Below are 19372 nucleotides of genomic sequence, written 5' to 3'. Positions count from 1 at the left end.
CTAGTTTTTTGGCATAAATAGGGAATAATTCCAGATAAAATGCGAATTTTGAATACTTTCATCTGTTTTAATTATGAAGTATTGGACTATAAATATTGCACAATTTCATTACCACTTGATGTTGCCAACACTTTATGAATTTTTGTGTTCTATGGTTTTATTTTTAAATTTTACTGCAACCAGAAGTGTAACGGAACTGCTTTATGATTAACAATGCTTTTTAACTATCTTTACTAAAAAATAGTAGCCCGCGTGGCGCAGTGGTTGGAGTCGCAAAGTAAGGAGTTGATCCTTACGTCGCGGGTTCGAATCGTGGAGACCGGTCCTTCGGATGAGACCGTATAAACCGAGGTCCCGTGTCGCAGTAGGTGTTTACACGAAAAAGATCCCTCACTGCTTAATGGCCGTAAGTGCCGAGTATAGGACAAAATTTGCAGCTCTCCGCCAGCAAGTGGTGGCGTCTCCATTTGAGTGTAAAATTCTCGATAGGGACGTTAAACAATATACAAAACAAAACAAACTAAAAAATAAGTTGAAAAAAATGTTTAATACTATATGATGTTCAAAACACTATGTCTATCAACAAATTACAGAAACTTTACAGTCAATTCAGGGAATAGTTTTCTTCATTTCATATATATATTTAAATACAATTCATATATATTACATTTTGCAAATAATCATGTTTTAAGGTCTTCAAAATATAAAAAAAAACTTACCGTAAGCGATGAAAAATATCAAAACGACAAATTGATTTACAAAGTAAGAATGGGTTATTGTGTGTTATAATTTTTAAAACAATGTTAAATAAAATACATATCAGATGTCAGGAGTGCAACACAATAATGTAACATAGGGCACTACAAAATCTAGTATTTTTTGTAAGAGATCTTGTATGTAAAAATTCTTTTTTGGCTTAGATTTGAAGAATTGACTTGAACGGACAAAAAAGTGAATTTGGGGAATTTTATTGCTACATATTTTTTTCATATTAAAACTCTTCAAACCAGAATTGAAAAAATAATGTAAAATAACAACCAAAAAGCCATTTTTTGTCACATATACAAGAGAAGATACTCAAATAGGTGCTAACACTTATTTGAAATCAAATAGGTGATATCATCTATTCGAGTAGGTGATATCACTCTTCGTCGAATAAGTGATGTCATTAATTAAAATCAAATAGGTGATATCATCTTTTCCGAAAGTTGATGTAACCAATTCAAAAGCTGAATAGATGATATCACTAATATGAATACGTGAGATCACCTGTTCGAATAGGTGATATCACAAATTAGATAGGTGAAATCACCTTTTTTGAATAGGTGATATTTAATGGCAGTAAATACCAAAACACCCTCTCATACGTCTGCTGCAATACTGTAAACCAATATTATTTGCAATATCATTTATTCGCGATTCGATAGCTTTAAATCCATCCGCAACAAATTATTTTCGCGACTGAAGAAACATTTTACATAGATATTTAATACGTAAATTATTGATTTACAGCACAAAATATTTGCAAGTAAAAGAAGGTTCCGAATTTTCCGGATTTTTCTCCTACGCAAATAAAAAGTTACTTTACAGTATATACTTTTACAGATTTGCCGGGAAATGCTAATTATTTAGAGATAAAACTCATTTAAGGGTCAGGACAGTACAAAGGGATATTTCACAAACGAGAAAGTGTCTTTTAAAGTTATGTTTACTTTTAAAAATTGAAGAAAAGATAAAGAAAATTTAAAAGAATACACACTGTAATGGTTTCTGAGCAGCGTGAAGCTTAATTGGTCATTAAAATTGTTTTATTATACTCATCTTAATTATTGCAGGCTAGGTCGAAACATTTCAAACAATCACTTAAAGATTCTTTTTATATATCTTATTTTAAATGTTGTGCTTCACTGAACAGTACGTTTCGATATTGCAGGTAAATTTCAACTTGATAACCACTTTAAACAATAGAATCTTTCATATATGCCTTAAATTAATGTTCATATAATAATTCCTTTACCGTCGGCTAAAACATTATTGTTGCACTCAACATTTTAATGAATTTCAAGCACGTCATTCTCTCTTTCTCTCTCTCTCTCTCTCTCTCCAATCACGTCATCCTTTAATATCTCTCTCTCTCTCTCTCTCTCTCTCTCTCTCTCTCTCTCTCTCTCTCTCACACACACACACACACAAATAAAAAAATATAGCATATATATATATATGATAATATAAAAAAGAAAAGCAAAACAAAAAAGGGCACATTGAAGAAAAAATAAGCGTGAGATATTTATTATTTCACCAGTCAAAAGATAAAATATATGAGTAAGAATTGATCTGAACAAGAAGGGTTTTCCTTGATTTATTTTACATATTCTCCTTAAAAGTTCAAATTAAAAAATCTAATTAGTCTTCATCAATCAAAATGCACAATAACAGCATTTATCAAATTTCTTAAGTCGATGTCAAAGGCACATCCATAAAATGCACGTGGAGCATATTTTCTTTTCAAAAAGAACATGGTGTTCAATGTATTTCTTTGCTTGTTGGGATGTTTGACGGTATATGCAGGAAGAATTAAGCTAGGGGGTGTTGTTCAAGGTAAGATGTACATTTTAAGAATAAATAAGAAATCACAGCTATTAAGCACTTTAAAGTTATTGTGCAGGAAAACTTCATTCAGTCTTAAAATGCTATAAATACAATATACCATGTTAAATACATGCATTACTTTAATCTCGTGATTCACGATACCAATCCACAAAACTTTAGATATAGCACCATGAATTAAGAGGATTCCTTTGTAATTTCCATTAGAAATACCGTATAACGGGTATTTTCTGCGGTTGGAAATTTTTGCGATTTAACCCCTTAAAGGTTGCAAATTAATTTCTGCGTTTTCAATTTCTGCGGTTGCACTATACCGCAAAAATTTATTTACGGGGTATGATCATGCACTAAACTTTATGAATTATCAGAACGCTATTATGTTTACGTTTTATAAATTCATTAAGACATATTGATCAAAGGTGCATGAAAACTTATTAAGCTATTATGCTTAATTAAACTACTATCTTTTAGTTAGTTTTTGTAAAAATATTTCGAGTACCAATTGAAATGAATTAATGCAGTGTCATTCCACCCAAACAACAATACAAATCTTTATTCTACAGACGTTTTATGCGATCTATTAAAATACTAGTAGTTAAATATATGTAGATAATGATAATAAATGCATCCGTGCCATATTCTAAAATACATTTCTAGTTAACAGCCATCAAAATTAATTTGGTGTTTATATTTTAAGCTAAAACAAACAGTTGCATAATGAAGTACCCAAAAGTTGACGGTTAACAATCACAGGTGTCATGTGTATTGAGGCGTAACTAATCCTATCAGTCTTATGCATTAGGTGAAACTCACGAGACAATCGAGCCACATTGTGTATATACAAGCAGTAATTATTGTCTCAATATAAAACACATGTTTAAAAAAGAAAAACTACTATGTGTTGTTTGCAGCTATCGGTGTTTGGACTAATAATTGCGATATAGGTACAAGTAAAGATGTTTTTGTATCAACTTATTTAATTGATATTATTTACAGCTAGGAAGGGATTGATTCAATATGTTTTGGACAAATCCTGACATCTAAAATCTTCGAAATTCGATGACACCCGAATTTTTTCGATAACGAGGATGTGGCCACTCTTGAGTCTGCGGACGCATCGATTTTAAAAACCTTCCTTTATGACAAAGTAACCAAATAATTTTGCGGTGTCCAGTACGCAGGTTCTTACGTTAATGAGAACCCTGCCAGACATACGCACCACTTATCATAATTGCAAGTACAAAATACCTGAATGAATATTGAAAAAATATTTTGCGATTGTAATTTTTGCGGATTTGTCCTATCCGCAAAATTCCGCAAAAATTGGACAACGGCAGAAAATACCCGTTATACGATATTCATGTACACATCATTTTAAGAAAAACGATTTTTGCCTTACATAGTATTGATGCATATATTTAGTTTGTGTTTGTATATATACTTAATCAGGTATTGCATGCAGTAGACTTATATTATCGAATAGGGGACTGATTACTGTCAATAACGAGCATTAAAGATGTGTGCTTTTATTAGCTATTCTTACTTTGTTTGCCTATTGACTCTTTCACTTGCTGAGACTTAATTGTAGAAAACACAGAACCCATTTCTATTCAACTTTCAAATATAAACTGTTCGGGAGACGGAGCACTTGTGTTTCGAGGCGGCGATCCAACCTCTTTTTTCGGTTCCTTATGTCTTCCTCCACCAGGAACTGTTAAACAATGTGCCGTTATAAGTAAGTCCAAATAAAATCTTATATGAAGGGGAAAAAATGGAGCAAACACTGCTTTACATGAAGATAAACGATTTTGAGCATAGTCTTAGAAACAACTTTTAATATAAATTTTTAAGAACAACTTCATACTTAAAATTACAAATTTTAATATATTTCTCAGAAAATTGTATAGCATTTGCAAGTAACCGGACATTTACAGAGTAATATCAATTTGCACTGTAATTGCCGGGGGACTACTTTTGTGATTGTAACGTAACGATACATTTTCTTCTTTATCTGACGTCACATGCATACACATACCCGTTATACAAACAATTAAAGAGGCACGCACCTGAAAGCATTGTAATGGCAGTTTTGTCATGAAATATATTTATAATATCTAATACGATATATAATTTAAATAGTAATGAACACTAAAAGCTTTAAAAAACGTTACATGACTAAATTCTGTTTCTAAAATTTAGCGAAGCAGTAATAACATTTTTTTTAAATGTAACAATATTATAGTTATATCTTCTTTTTTATATATTGAACACAAAAACATAAAGTCACAACTCTTTTTTTCTTCAATTTATTCAGGTTATAAATAAAATATAAAGAAAACATTGTATTTTTTCAAAAAGATTTATGAAGGTAAGAATTGTGTATTTAAAAAAAACATTCAATGTCTTAATTTCAACTTCCAGAAATAAAATTTAAGTCACTACTATTCGTCTGATGAAAAAATAGTTGTGCAAAACAAGGTACTTAAATTAGAAGATGTTTAAAAGACACTCCAAGATAAACATTACCATTTTTTTTATGTATTTATTGTTTGAAATCCTCCCGCAAGAAAAAAAATCTTCCCAAGAAATCCTCATTTAAAATGCTTTGTACATTTTGTTTTTAAATGTTATTTTAGGTTTTATGTGTACAATAGTTTATGAATTGAAAGATAAATATAAAACATACATTTTGAAAGATATTAATTCTGTAACTTTGGAAACCAGGTGCTTAAGAGCTTATTTCCTTGCTGATGTTGTAAGGATTTTTATGGAAAAAAAACCCGGAAGAGATTCTATTGATATGAATTGAAAAAAAATTATAGGCATTAAAATATGAAATAAAAATGATATTGAGTGGAAAAATTCCCGCTGTCGTTCCGTTTTACTGCGCAATACCTTGGCGGAAATATTTGTGATATTCAGATAAAAATTAAGTAAATCTTTCTATTTTTTAGACGTTGGTGCGTTAGAAGCGTTTGTGTGCCCGCAGAAAAGCTACTTCAATGGAATCAATTCTGACGGGGGACAAAGACGGATCATTTGCTGTTCTGGTTTGTAGCTGCTAGAAACTTTCTATTAATTGATGTAGATAATTGTATCTGTAATGTTATGAAAAGGTTTAATGCGATAGAAAATTGCATATCTTTTTTGTGAACGTGTTCGGTGCATCTTTTAATGCCCTTGTATTCGAAAATGCGGAGAATATAGCTTTGCTCTGTTCGTCCGTCCGTCTGTCCTTCTATCTGTTTAGCTGTTTTTCTGTTGTCCGCAAAAAACTTTTACCTTGCCCATAACATTTGACTGGATGGACCTATGGCTTTTATATTTTACAGAAACGGATCCTTTGATGTTCTGGTTCGTAGCTGCTAGACATTTCCTATTTCCAGGCCGTAATGAAAGATTCGGGGGCGTTTAGCTTTGCTCTGTCCGTCCGTCCGTCTGACTGTCTGTCTCTCCGTTTGTCTGTTTATCTGTTTTTCTGTGTGTCCGCAAATCCTTTTACCTTGCCCATATCTTTGGATTTTAGGGTTTGACCCACTTTTGCAAAATTTTACCAAACTTTAACCTTAGCTATAACTTATGAACGTTTGGTATTAGTGCTTTTATATATTCATATGTGTATTCCCTGTGTCAAAACCTTCCCTTAGGTACCAACATTTTTTACTTTGACCTTTGAGTTTGACCTTTATTTGAAAAACTTGAACCTTGGCCATAACTTTTAAACGGCGAGGGCTAATTCACACGTGTATTCCTTCTGACTTGTACATCCCTTATATATAAAAAAAATTGACCCTATGACCTTGATCTTGGAATTTGACCTTCTTTTTAAAAACTTTAAACTAGGCCATAACTTTTGAACGGTTGGTTCCATGACTTTCATATGTCACATGTGTGTTTCTTATGACAAGACCTTCCCTTGGATACCAACAGTTTTGATTTTTTATCCTTAATCTTGGCGTTTGACTTTCTTTTGAAAATTTAACCTTGGTCATAACTTTCATGGTTGGTACGAGTGACTTCATATTTCACATTTGTATTCCTTGTGACAAGACCTTCCCTTTGACACCAATTATTTTTACCCTTGACATTGGAATTTGACTTACTTTTGAAAACAATTGAACCTTGACCATAACTATTGAAGGGTTGGTGCTAGGTCTTTCATATATCAAAGATGTATTACTTTTGAGAAGGCTTTTCTTTGGGTACAAAAAGTTTTGATCTCTTGACCTTGGAGTTTTACTTGCATTTAAGAAACTTTAACCTTTGCCATAAGTTGTCATAATGGGGCATCACTAGTTCACAAACTAGTTCACAAATCTTGTTCTTAAGCAATGTTTTTTATGACGCTTATATATGCAAATATCATTGAATCAAACAATGAAAAATAAAATAAGTCTGGATTTTCATTATTTTATTCTCTTTCGAATTTGATTTTTTACCTGGACTGCTTATCTGTGCTTGAGAAAAATGGCATAAAAGTTTGTCGCTGTAAATCTTCTTCTGGATTTCTTAATCACCTCTACAAGTAGAAAACGTTTAGTTTTTGCTAAATGCTTTTTCTGCAAAATAGATAGGGATAATACGGATTGTGGACATAAGCATAGAACCACAAGTTAGGGAATCATATTTCAGCAGTCCTGGATATATTCTTATGTATTGACTTTCCAATTTTGCAAGTACCTGTATTTCTAGAAATGAAATACAATTGTGAATTCGTCTCCTTATTTCTGTAGTGTTTGGAGTTTCCTACAATGACAATGAATGTGGAAGTTGGTTCCGAACGCAAGAAAACTTTGTATCACCCTTTGGGCCAGGATATTTAGTCACCGGAAGGCAACCAATTCCAGACGGGTAGGTACAACACATTTTTTCTGTAAATGATTTCCCAAATGACAATCATGACATCGATAATAGAATTTAGAATTTTAAAGTTTGAAAAGTATATTTTTTTTCTTTTCAGAATGGGGGGTAATCTTGGTTTCGTCATCAGGGAATGCCTATATAGAAAAAGTCGCTACAAGTTAAACTATCAAAAAAATATCTACCATTTTTCAAAATAAATGTGCTTAAAATTTCTTTTCATATATATCATGTTTGAATAAGTTTCTAAACTTCAGCATTAATCCTCTGTTCTACAATGCAAGTAGACTTTATCAAACTCATTAAACTCAATAACTTTCTCTTATATAAATTTGTCTCTAACTTTCTTTGAGAAAGATAGCACCCCTCAATTGAAAGATCATCATCTTCTATCTCATTGGTTAGAATCACAAGGTGGTATGTCACATTCCTTTCCGGTAAAATGCAGATGTTCGCAAATACACCTGTAAATGAAAGTAAAAGTAGGGAAATTCATAATTTCAGGATAGGCACATATCAACCGATCTAATTTCTTTTCTTTCAAATATATCTCAAAACTGAAAATGGCTACTGCATTAATAAGGTGAACTTTTATATACCCTTGCCAGTTCAGGAACAAGATGTATTTCTTTTAAGTGCACTATTTTCTTCCCCTACTGATTCTAATTAGTGAACTGTACTTAGAAATCATGACCAATAGTACTTTACCCATGTACATTATTATTGTATTATTTTAAATGCTATTCGAGAATAAGGCTTCAATTGAGGCTGTCTTAAAAAAGAGATACCGTGTGTACAAACAACTCTTTAATAAAGTGCAATGGTGATTTTCTTTATTTTTGTTTGATGTAGATAACCAGACAAAAAACTATAAATGCTCAAAAAATCTGTTTCTTTGTTTGACCTCATGTCACAACTTTCTGCTATGCAATTTCGAAGGGTGCATGACAGATGATCGACGAAATCATGTTGTATTCACAACTTCTTTCTTTCTCTTCTTACGTTTCGCTGGAGTATGCATAATTTTTATGACTACAAGACCTCGTTAAGTCCTATCAATTGGTATAAATCACATGGGTGTTAAAATCCCTGTAACATCTTTGGTTTACACTAAATTTAACTAGGTAATATTCTACTTAATCAATACAAAAGACTCACGACGGGTGCAACCGGTCAATAGGTAATACTTGCCCCTCCTAGGCACCTGATCCCACCACTGGAATTGTTGGGTCCGTGTTATTGCCCTGTTTACAGAATTCTCAAAGTGGTTTTATGATTGTACGACCAGTATGTATTCTGTCCACTCCCTTCTTGATCCTGGTCAGTTCCGTTGGCAAAAATTAAAACAAAAACAAAAACAAACAAACAAATAAACAAAAACAAAAACAACAAGAGGCCCAAGGGCCTTAACGGTCACCTGAGTATAATACAACAATTTAGAGGATCCATAGAGTATAAAATGAACTGAAAGGTGAAGCTTTGTTGCCCAAAAGCAAGAAAAATAGAGTGATCAGGATCAAAAAAATAATTAGTCTAGCATTCATTCACAGTTCATAAATTAGGTTCTAATCTGTTCCTCATTTAACACTTTCACCATACAGTAAATTAACAAAATATCACTGCTTCTGTACCATCTTAATTCCTTGTTGAAATCTCTTACATTGGCCTCTCTTGATCTTTGATGAACATTTAATAAGACAAGTTATTTTTGTCTCATTTTTATTTATCTATTACTTACAAGTCTACCTGATCATTAAAACTATGAAAGTACTTTTTGTATTATACAATAACAATTCTTGCATAATTCTCTTATTCTATTAACCTTTCAAGTACATTATTTACAGTGATTAATTATCAAAAGTAAATGGCAAAGGGGAATAACTCCTCTTAGTAGATTACAAATTAATAGTGCCCTAGCTAGGACCAGAACACTTGACTAAATGGTCCAGCTGTTCAAATATCTGGTAAAAATACCCTTCCTTATTAAAACTTTTACTCTTTTTGCCTCTGATATGCCCGGGTGCAGAGAAGATTTTTAAAGAAATAATGCATTTTTACTACAGATTCACTATATTATCAATAGACCCCCCCCCTCCATGGAGAAACATCAGAGCCTCTCACCCTGGAACCAGAAGTTTGCACATCATAAGTAATCACTTTGTTTATCTGCTTAACACTGAGGAGCAGACAGGATTATTTAATAGAAATAATGCATTTTCACTATATTATCAAGAGCCCCACCCTTGCACCAGCACATCTGACCCTGGGGTCATGCAATTCACTACTCTGGAAGAAGCACTCTTGCTCATCATAACTATACACTAGCTTCTTTGCTTTTTAACCAGAAGCAGAAAAGAATGTTTTCAGAAAAAAATTGCTTTTTCACTATATAATCAATAGAACCCCCCCCCCTTTTCACCAGAACCCTTGACCCTGGGGCCATGAAATTCACAACTTTGGAAGAGGCATCCTTGCATATCATAATAATGTACTTAGTTTGTTTAAATAATACCCAGGGGCAGAGAAGAAGAGTTTTAAAGAAATAATTCACCTTCACTATAGGATCTATATGGCCCCACCCTAGCACCAGAACCCCTGTCCCTGGGGCCATGAATTTCACAATTTTGGAAGAGGCATCCTTGCTTATCATAACAATGTACTTAATTTGTTTAAATAATACCAAGGAGCAGAGAAGAAGATTTTTAAAGCATTAATGCATTTTCACTATATAATAAATAAAGCCCCACCCTAACACCAGAACCCCTGATCCAGGGGCCATGAAATTCACAATTTTGGAAGAGTCACTCTTGCTTATCATAACTATGTATTTCATTTGTTTCAATAATACCCAGGAGTAGAGAAGAAAATTTTCAAAGAAATAATGCACTTTCACTATATGATCTATATAGCCCCGCCCTAGCACAAGAACCCCTGACCCTGGGGCCATGAATTTCACAATTTTGGTAGAGTCACTCTTGCTTATCATAACTATGTATTCAATTTGTTTCAATAATACCCAGGAGCTGAGAAGAAGATTTTCAAAGAAATAATGCACTTTCACTATATGATCTATATAGCCCCGCCCTAGCACAAGAACCCCTGACCCTGGGGCCATGAATTTCACAATTTTGGTAGAGTCACTCTTGCTTATCATAACTATGTATTCAATTTGTTTCAATAATACCCAGGAGTAGAGAAGAAGATTTTCAAAGAAATAATGCACTTTCACTATATGATCTATATAGCCCCGCCCTAGCACCAGAACCCCTGACCCCGGGGCCATGAATTTCACAATTTAGGTAGAGGGCTCAATGCTTATTACAATCATGTCTACAGTTTGACTGCTTGATGTCCAGGAGTAAAGAAGAAGATTTTTAAAGATTGCATTAATTTTGGTGGTTTTAGCCCCACCCCTCAGGCCCCAGGGGGGCAGGGACCATGAAATTCACAATTTTTTTCCCCCTTTACCCACAGATGCTATGTGCCAAAATTGGTTGAAATTGGTTGAGCGGTTTCAGAGAAGAAGCTGAAAATGTTTAAATGTTAACGCACGACGCACGACGGACGACGGACGACGCACGACGACGGACAAAAACGGATAGCAATAGGTCACCTGAGTGACTCAGGTGACCTAAAAAACCAAGATGTGTTTTTTAAACACTGATGCCCCCGTATGGCAACTTATAGCAAAGGTTAAACTTTCTCAAATGCAAATCAAATATGTTGGTACCCAAAGTAAGGTCTTGTCCAGAGGAATATACCTGTGAAATATGAGAGTCCTGGCAGCAACCATTGAAAACATATGGAAAAAGTTAAGGTTTTTCAAAAGTAAGTCAAACATCAAGGTCAAGGTCAAATGGTCAAAATTAATGGTGCCCAAGGAAAGGCCTTCTCACAAGAAATACACATGTAAAATATGAAATCTATGTAATGGAATGTTATGTTATGGAATGAATTACCTGTATATATAAAAAATGTCTCCAACACTCAATGCTTTCAAGCACCAAATTAAAAAAATATGTAAAACAATGTCCAAATAACTCATGACTATAACCTAATATGTGTATTTGTATATGTATGTATATTGAATTTTGTCTGCAGAAGGCTCCGGGGAAGAATAATACTTGTACTAATCGGGTAACCTTCTTTTTAAATAAAGTATTCTTCTTATTATTATTATTATTATAAAGCCCTAGCATCAATCCTTCCAAAGATATAGCCAAGGTTAAAGTTTTCAAAAGTAGGTCAAAGTCCAAGGTCAAAGGGTCAGAATTGTTGATATCCAAAAGAGTGTCTTGTCACAAGTAATATACATGTGAAGTATGAAAGCCCTAGCACCAACCATTCAAAAGTTATGACCAAGGTTAAAGTTTTTCAAAAGTAGGTCAAACTCCAAGGTCAAGATCAAAGGGTCAAAGTTGTTGATATCTAATAGGAAGATCTTGTCCCAAGGATTACACATGTGAAGTATGAAAGCGTTAGCTCCAACTGTTCAAAAGTAATGGCCAAGGTTAAAATTTTTCAAAAGTAGGTCAAACTCCAAGGTCAAGATCAAAGGTTCAAACTTGTTGGTATCCGAAGGAAGGTCTTGTCACAAGAATTACACAAGTGAAGTATGAAAGGCCTAGCACCAAGTGTTCAAAATTATGGTCAAGGTTAAAGTTGGGTCAAATTTTGTAAAACTGGATCAATCTCCAAGGTCAAGGACAAAAGGTCAAATATGATGGTACTCAAAGAAAGGCTTTGTCACAAGGAATACACATGTGAAATATGGAAGTTATAGCTCCAACTAATCAAAAGTTATGAGCAATGTTAACGTTTTTGCGGACAACAGATAAACAGACAGACGGACGGACGGACAGGGCAAAAACTATATACCACCGAATCTTCAATACGGAAACATAAAAAATAATAGAGCGAAATTTGATGTATTTTTTTCTTGTACTCGAAAAATTGGCCACATTCATTATCATTGTCAGAAGATCCAAATATTTTAAGCAGAAGATAAATAGATGCATTTCCTTCTCCTACTCGTGATTTTATTTCCTATAATATTAAAGCAATTTGTATTTTTTTTTCTTTTAAAAGAATTCTTGCTAGAAGAATTTTTCCTCAAAGAGTTTAGTAAAATTAATAATTGAGTTTAAGGATATTCGATCTTCAGCCAGGAAGGATAACTCTTAAATATATTATTTTATTTAAAAAGTCTCATAATGAAGCTTGAAATTGAAATCTTTTCGTGCAACAATCTTCATTTTATGCATCACAGTATGATTCAAGTTTCTTAGAAGCGGTCTTGTGAAAAGTTGACATGTATACTCAATAAAAGAAAATAATAAATTCATTTTTAGAGAAATCGAGTTTCCTTTAATCTAGCATTAGACCAATTCATATTAGTATGATATAAAATAAGAGGTGATGTGTGATGTCTAGCAATGATAGCACAAGCCTTTTACACTATGTATTATGTAACAATTGAAGTAACAGAACTAAAATAGTGTATTTTTCTCCAAATGCCTGATACCTATATTTTTTTATCCTAAATTATACGTATATTCATATTTGTTGATCAATTTTCAATTAGAAAATGCATAGCTGGTGTTCTTATTCGCATTTCCTGAAAATATATTTGAGATTTGATAATTTTCCCTATATAATAGGATAACTATAATGTTGAACATTGAAGAAATACCAGGGGTAAATTCACGTTACTATTTGAAATCATAGACATTTTTGTAAGCATTTTCAATTACTTAAAAGCTGATTTTCAGAACCTGAGGATCGGACTACCTAAAGAAATCTGTTTCTTATTTAAAGTTAATTATGAAGTTCTGCGAAAGAGAAATGCAGTCATAATTATCAACTGTACACATAAAACAATCAGATTGCAAATATAGTTAGAAAGTGAGATATAATAAGGTCAAAAACAGTGTGTTAATGAATTCATTATAGTCATGCTAATAGGCCTTTTTAGCAACACTTTTAAAAACAATAGGGAAGCTCTTTTATTTATCACAGTTTGAATATAAATTTCGTTTATATCAATCATAATTGACATAATGACTCTTTCCATTTCAATAGAATAAAGGCTTCCTAAGAGATCGGGGACAATCACGTTTCGAAGAAATTAGTGTCATGTCAATGATTACATGTATGTAAGATCTTCCAAATCAAGACTGCTTACCAATAATATGAATTGTAGTATTCAGATAATGCAACAAAAAGCTGTTGGATCGATAATCAATATCATTAGGATAATCTTAATATTATAGCTATACTCTGTAAAACAATAATTAAAAAGATATTCCTATATTACATGTATCATTTTTTGAAAAAAGTAATATAAAAAATGACAGATTCGCGAAACATTTGTTCAATACTTTACAAAATAATCTACCATATACAAAAAGTATACTTTCTGTCATGATTAAAAGATACTTTATAATTATAGCAATTTTGGATTTGTAGCATGAATGATATCAAAACAGCAATGAGCTAGTCGTCTAATACTAGTACCTTCCTCTAACTATCCATATTTATACGCCCTTTTTTAGTCAGACAAAGTCAACCAGTGGAATGTGAGGAGATAATGAAAAGAACATATTAATTCTTTTTAAATCTTTTGAATATTAAATATATATTTATTTACATGCATACATAAATATTTTTTAGTTATCTTTTATGATCTCGATGTCGTGACTTATTTTAACTAGGTTTTCATGTTTTGTACAAATATTGAAATACTTGCTCGAAGAGCCGGATGACAAAACGCATAATTCCTTGTTAATGTTAATATGTCACCCATAAAAAAAACTCGGCCTGCATTGACAACTTAGTAAAGTGCAGGCAGTTTTAGAATAGTTTGAGGCAAAATTTGTCAAAATTGAATGTCAACAAACTTATAAAAGAATAATAGACATTTACATATATCCCACTAACCTCTGGTCAGACTATTGATGTACCTTAAACTGTCTATTTTGTAGAACAAAGATATAATGTGATCACATGATAATTAAAATAAATGCATTTGATCAAATATTACATTAAAAGCATAAAAGCTCAAGATAAAGTGCAAAAAACGTAAAACTTTATACTAATTTAATAATCATTTCAATGAAGACACATTTGTGAACTTAAGGTGGAGAAATGTGCAAAGGTTGGCTAAATAGCGGGCTAGTAACTCCCACATTGTGATACCCATACAAGGAAATACATTCCATAGCAAAACCTATAGCTCATCAATACTTCAGTAGTAATAAAGTAAATGTTTTGGTTTATTAAACGAATGCCATGGAACTTTAAATTGATTTACAATGCTGAAATATTTGAATCTTTACAAATTAGTGTGAAATGAAAAAGATGAAGATAACGAAATGTGATTGATCTTTTAAATTATTAATCTGGCAAACAATACAAATCTGGGCATAAAGCACAGATCCCGGAAATTCCATAGGTGCATGGAATCAGGTGCCTAGGAGAAGTAAGCATCCCCTGTCGATCGGTCAAACCCGCCCTGAGCGCAAAGTATTGATCTGGTGGACGGAATAATGGCCTTACAATATTTGTATGAGAGACATGATCAGTAATATTTTACTGACAGGCGAGGTCATTATATTCTCATAGACTTTGCGACTTGTCGACTTTTACTATAGTAATGTTGATTTTAAACAAGATTGCTGATATCAATCTATTACAAGCTTATTTGTCAATAGTCTTCCTTGTTTCTGTGACTGTTTGTACATAGAACATGTTCTTGCCTATTGATTCAACTAGGAGGCATAAACTCCATATGCAGATGACATTGGAATATTGCTACTTCAATAAGTTGATGAAAAGTTGAAGCCATTATGTTTATCATACTGTTAAGTTTTCAGTTTGCCATCAATGCCTTTCTTAAGTCAAACATCCAAATGTTAAACATATGTGTCAGACCCCGTGGTGTTTTTAGAATTAACTTGGACATATGGAAACAACGTTAAAATGAAACTGAATGTTATTAATTGATGAAACGCCGTTGACATATCGAAATGTCGAATTGAAGCTCACAGACTTCTCATGCTTATGAATTAATTTAATACATTCTGATTCATAAGAATGATTGATTGACGGATTGATTTTGTTTAACGCCGAGTCGGCAATATTTCAGCCATATTTCGGCGGTGAAAAGTTATGTTCAGGATTGAAAGTTATTTTGGGTTTCTCTGGCGGCCCCCAGTGAGCCTACTCTTTTTTTCGAAAACCAGAAAAACGATCTTTTACGTGCCAAGGGGGTTGTTATCCTTGACACGGGGCACCATTTAACGTCCCATCTGACGGACTTAAAAAAATTTTAAAATATGTAAGCAGTTTAATTTATAGTAATTAAAATTGCTATTTAAAATATATTTTTATCTAACTCTTACTATAAAAATCAGTTTCTTGCAAGTATTGTAAAATTGAACTTGGACTTACATTTGTAAAAGATCATGCATTGTTTGCACATTATTAAAAAGTTTATTTCGAACAGGTGAGAAATCAGAACATTCTAAAAGAATATGGTTTATAGTTATTGCACAGTCACAAGATATGCATTCAGGTTGATGTTAGATATGAATGAGTAAACCTTGAATGTCAAATACGTAGTCTTGATATAATGACTTCGTCCTGGCGTTTCAGGCCAAAATCAGATGACTGATTAATTTTGTTTTGTATTGTATAAAGTTTATTATTATCACAAAAATCATAAGAATGAAAAAGAACGTCTATTAATAATGGGCCGCACTAAGTATGTTTGGAAGACATGGTCTCCGATTTTCTTACAATATGCAAAGTAAAATTAAAACCTATTAGCTAAATATCGTATTGTTTGAAATTCCTAAATAATGCAATTTTTATGAAAACGTCTTTTATAATCTTGTGAAAAAATATAGAGAAAAAGATTTTTTATACTCCAAAATACATTAACACCATTTGTTTAATTGAGAGTTAAAACATTACGTCTGTATTTTAATCATTCAGGTTAAGAAACTTTCATCCAACGTTGTTCTGTCTTTTAAGTGCAAATGAACTCGGACTCATTGGAGATCAAAAGTGGTTGTTACGTGTTGACAAGTAAACATTATATTATTATAATGAAACATGGAATGAATTTGAGGTTATTTTAGTTATGGAAAAATTTGGGTGACAAAAAACTTATTTTATTGTAAATAAAAACATTTTTGGCAGCAAATTTTGTAATGAGATACTTTTGTTATAATTATATACTCATTGGTGATAACAATAATGATTAAGGTCTTGAAATTAGCCACCAGACATGTAGGTGGGGGGCATCATTATTGTTGGCATCTGGAAGATAATTACACAAGTCATCAGATGGAATTTGCAATCTGGCATGGCAGGGACACTGTGTATGCAATGGCCAGTGTTTATCCAATTAATTTTATCCAATCGGAACTAAGTACTCCTATACTGAAATCTTATCTTGACTAGAGAAGTCACATTTTAATCACTTCTTTGTTTTAATAGCTGCCAGACACACCTAAATTTTTTTAGAAGAAATCAATTTACCCACCCACCAGCACCCTGCTATAATTTGTTTAAAAATTCATCAGTCCTAAATCACAAGCAAACTGTAATTTTTGTTTTTGCGTTGTTCAGTTATTATAATTATGTTCTGGTAACAACTTGTTGTTTTCTACAACTTTTTTATGATTTTGTAATAAAAACCTGGGTTTCAAAATTGTATGTATATCACATTTTTTATACTCATGTTATTTTTATTGATAGGCGGCTTTTTAACCCCACCTTTGCAAATTTTTTGTCATTTATTCAGTCATTTTTTTGTTAATCAATGATTGACACTAATTTCATCAACTGATCAAATATATTTGTGGTAAATTGAATAAATGACCTTTCTCACAAAACAAAGTTGTTCTGTCTTTTAAGTGCAAATGAACTCGGACTCATTGGAGATCAAAAGTGGTTGTTACATGTTGACAAGTAAACATTATATTATTATAATTAAACATGGAATGAATTTGAGGTTATTTTAGTAATGGAAAAATTTGGGTGACAAAAAAAGATTTTTTATACTCAAAAAATACATTAACACCATTTGTTTAATTGAGAGTTAAAACATTACGTCTGTATTTTAATCATTCAGGTTAAGAAACTTTCATCCATTCTATTTTTACCTCCCTTCCCTTGATTTGCAATTGCATGTATATTACCTTGAAATGTTTAGATCCATTCTTATATTTTTTATTGATGAACATTAATCATGACAAAAACATTAAATAAATGAGTTTCTCGATTGATTCCCAAGACAGTCATAGCAAAAAAATTAACGTAAGGAAGTCTTAAATTGCATTTGATGAATTCATTAACACAGTGAATCTGAACTCGTTCATTTAAAGCATTCTTTCCTTATTTTTATTTTTTCTCCCAACTTTCATTGCATTGTATTTTATTTCCTAGATCAACTGAAATTTTTGAGATTTAACAATTCATCAATATTATAAAATTTTGCCACGATTATTTGAAACATTTAAAATAATCACCAGTATTTACGTTACATGCATGAAAAAAATGTGTCCTGCTCTTAATTGATTTTATATATCGCTGACATGATTGTAAATAAATACAAAATTAAAAAAACTCGTGAAATACCTTAACAAAATATTTATTCAAGAAAATTTTTATCTTCGTCGCTGTACGTTCGAGCCTTGTTAATTCGGACGCTTGTGTTCTCATAAAAATATTCCGGATAAATAAAGCATCCGGATAACAGAAATAGGCCCTACATATATTGAATAAATACGGATGTTAATTTCGTTCCCAAAACAAAAATTCATCCGGAATGGGAAACGTCCGAATGATTGGCGCCCGGATTAACGATGCTCTAACGTACTATGAAGTTGATATTAACTAGTATTAATTGTAACGGGGACCGTTACAGATGTTCCCCAAACGCTCCCCAACTTCGTTTCGGTGTCTTATTCCATGTAAGCTTCATTAAATAAGGCAACTAAGTATATTGGATTTTTTACGCATTACACACGCGCGCACGGGCATGCATGTACAAAATGACCATGTCAACTTGTCTACACTTTTAATACATATTTATATTCAAATTTCATCAAAAGATAAAAAAAAATTCGGCTATATTAAGTATATCTGTCATTTTACGCATTGCAAGCAAGCGCACGTGCATGCATGTCCATGATGACCGTGTCGTCTTGTCAACACTATTAATATATCTACATATTTTGAGTATTAAAGCATTTCATCAAAAAGTATAAAAGTTACAGCTATATCAAGTATATTGGTCATTTTAGCATTGCATGCGCGCGCATGTGCATGCATGTGCATGTTGACAATGTCGTCTTGTCTACATTTATAATATGTCTATATTTTCTGAGTATCAAAGTATTACATCAAAAAATGTAAAAGTTATGGTTATATCAAGTATATTGGTAATTTTACTCATTGCACGCGTACGCACGTGCATGCATCTGTACGCTAACCATGTCATCTTGTCTACACTATTAATATATCCTTATATTCTGAATATTAAAGTATTTCATCAAAAGATACGAAAGTTTTGGCTATATAAAGTATATTGGTCATTCTACTCATTGCACGCGCACGCACGTGCTTGAAAGTGCATGCATGTGTGCGCCGATCATGTCATCTTGTGTACACTTCTAATGTGTATTTATATTCTGAGTTTCAAAGCAATTCATCAAAAAATGTACAAGTTAAGTCTATATCATTTGTATTGGTTATTTCAATCATTGCGCATGCGCACACGTGCATGCATGTGCATTCTGACCATGTCATCTTGTCTACACTTTTAATATAACTTGATATCCTGAGTATCAAAGCATTTCATCAAAAGATCTGGAAGTTATAGCTATATCAAGTA

At 32.4% G+C, this 19372-nt stretch overlaps 1 protein-coding gene across 1 annotated transcript; it reads left to right on the top strand.

Annotated features, from left to right (window-relative positions):
• The first annotated feature begins 2516 nt into the window (after positions 1-2516).
• On the top strand, positions 2517-7683 carry LOC133185746 (uncharacterized). Its single transcript, XM_061321046.1, has 5 exons — positions 2517-2598; positions 4196-4342; positions 5562-5657; positions 7341-7458; positions 7568-7683. The coding sequence occupies exons 1-5, from the start codon at positions 2517-2519 to the stop codon at positions 7665-7667; spliced, it is 543 nt and encodes a 180-aa protein (XP_061177030.1). The 3' UTR covers positions 7668-7683.
• Positions 7684-19372: the final 11689 nt, after the last annotated feature.

This window comes from Saccostrea echinata, unplaced genomic scaffold (assembly GCF_033153115.1).
Source record: "Saccostrea echinata isolate AGI-Se365-2 ecotype Australia unplaced genomic scaffold, CSIRO_AGI_Sech_v1 ptg000012l, whole genome shotgun sequence".
NCBI classification, from domain to species: domain Eukaryota; kingdom Metazoa; phylum Mollusca; class Bivalvia; order Ostreida; family Ostreidae; genus Saccostrea; species Saccostrea echinata.
This window is presented reverse-complemented; position numbering and strand designations above follow the sequence as displayed.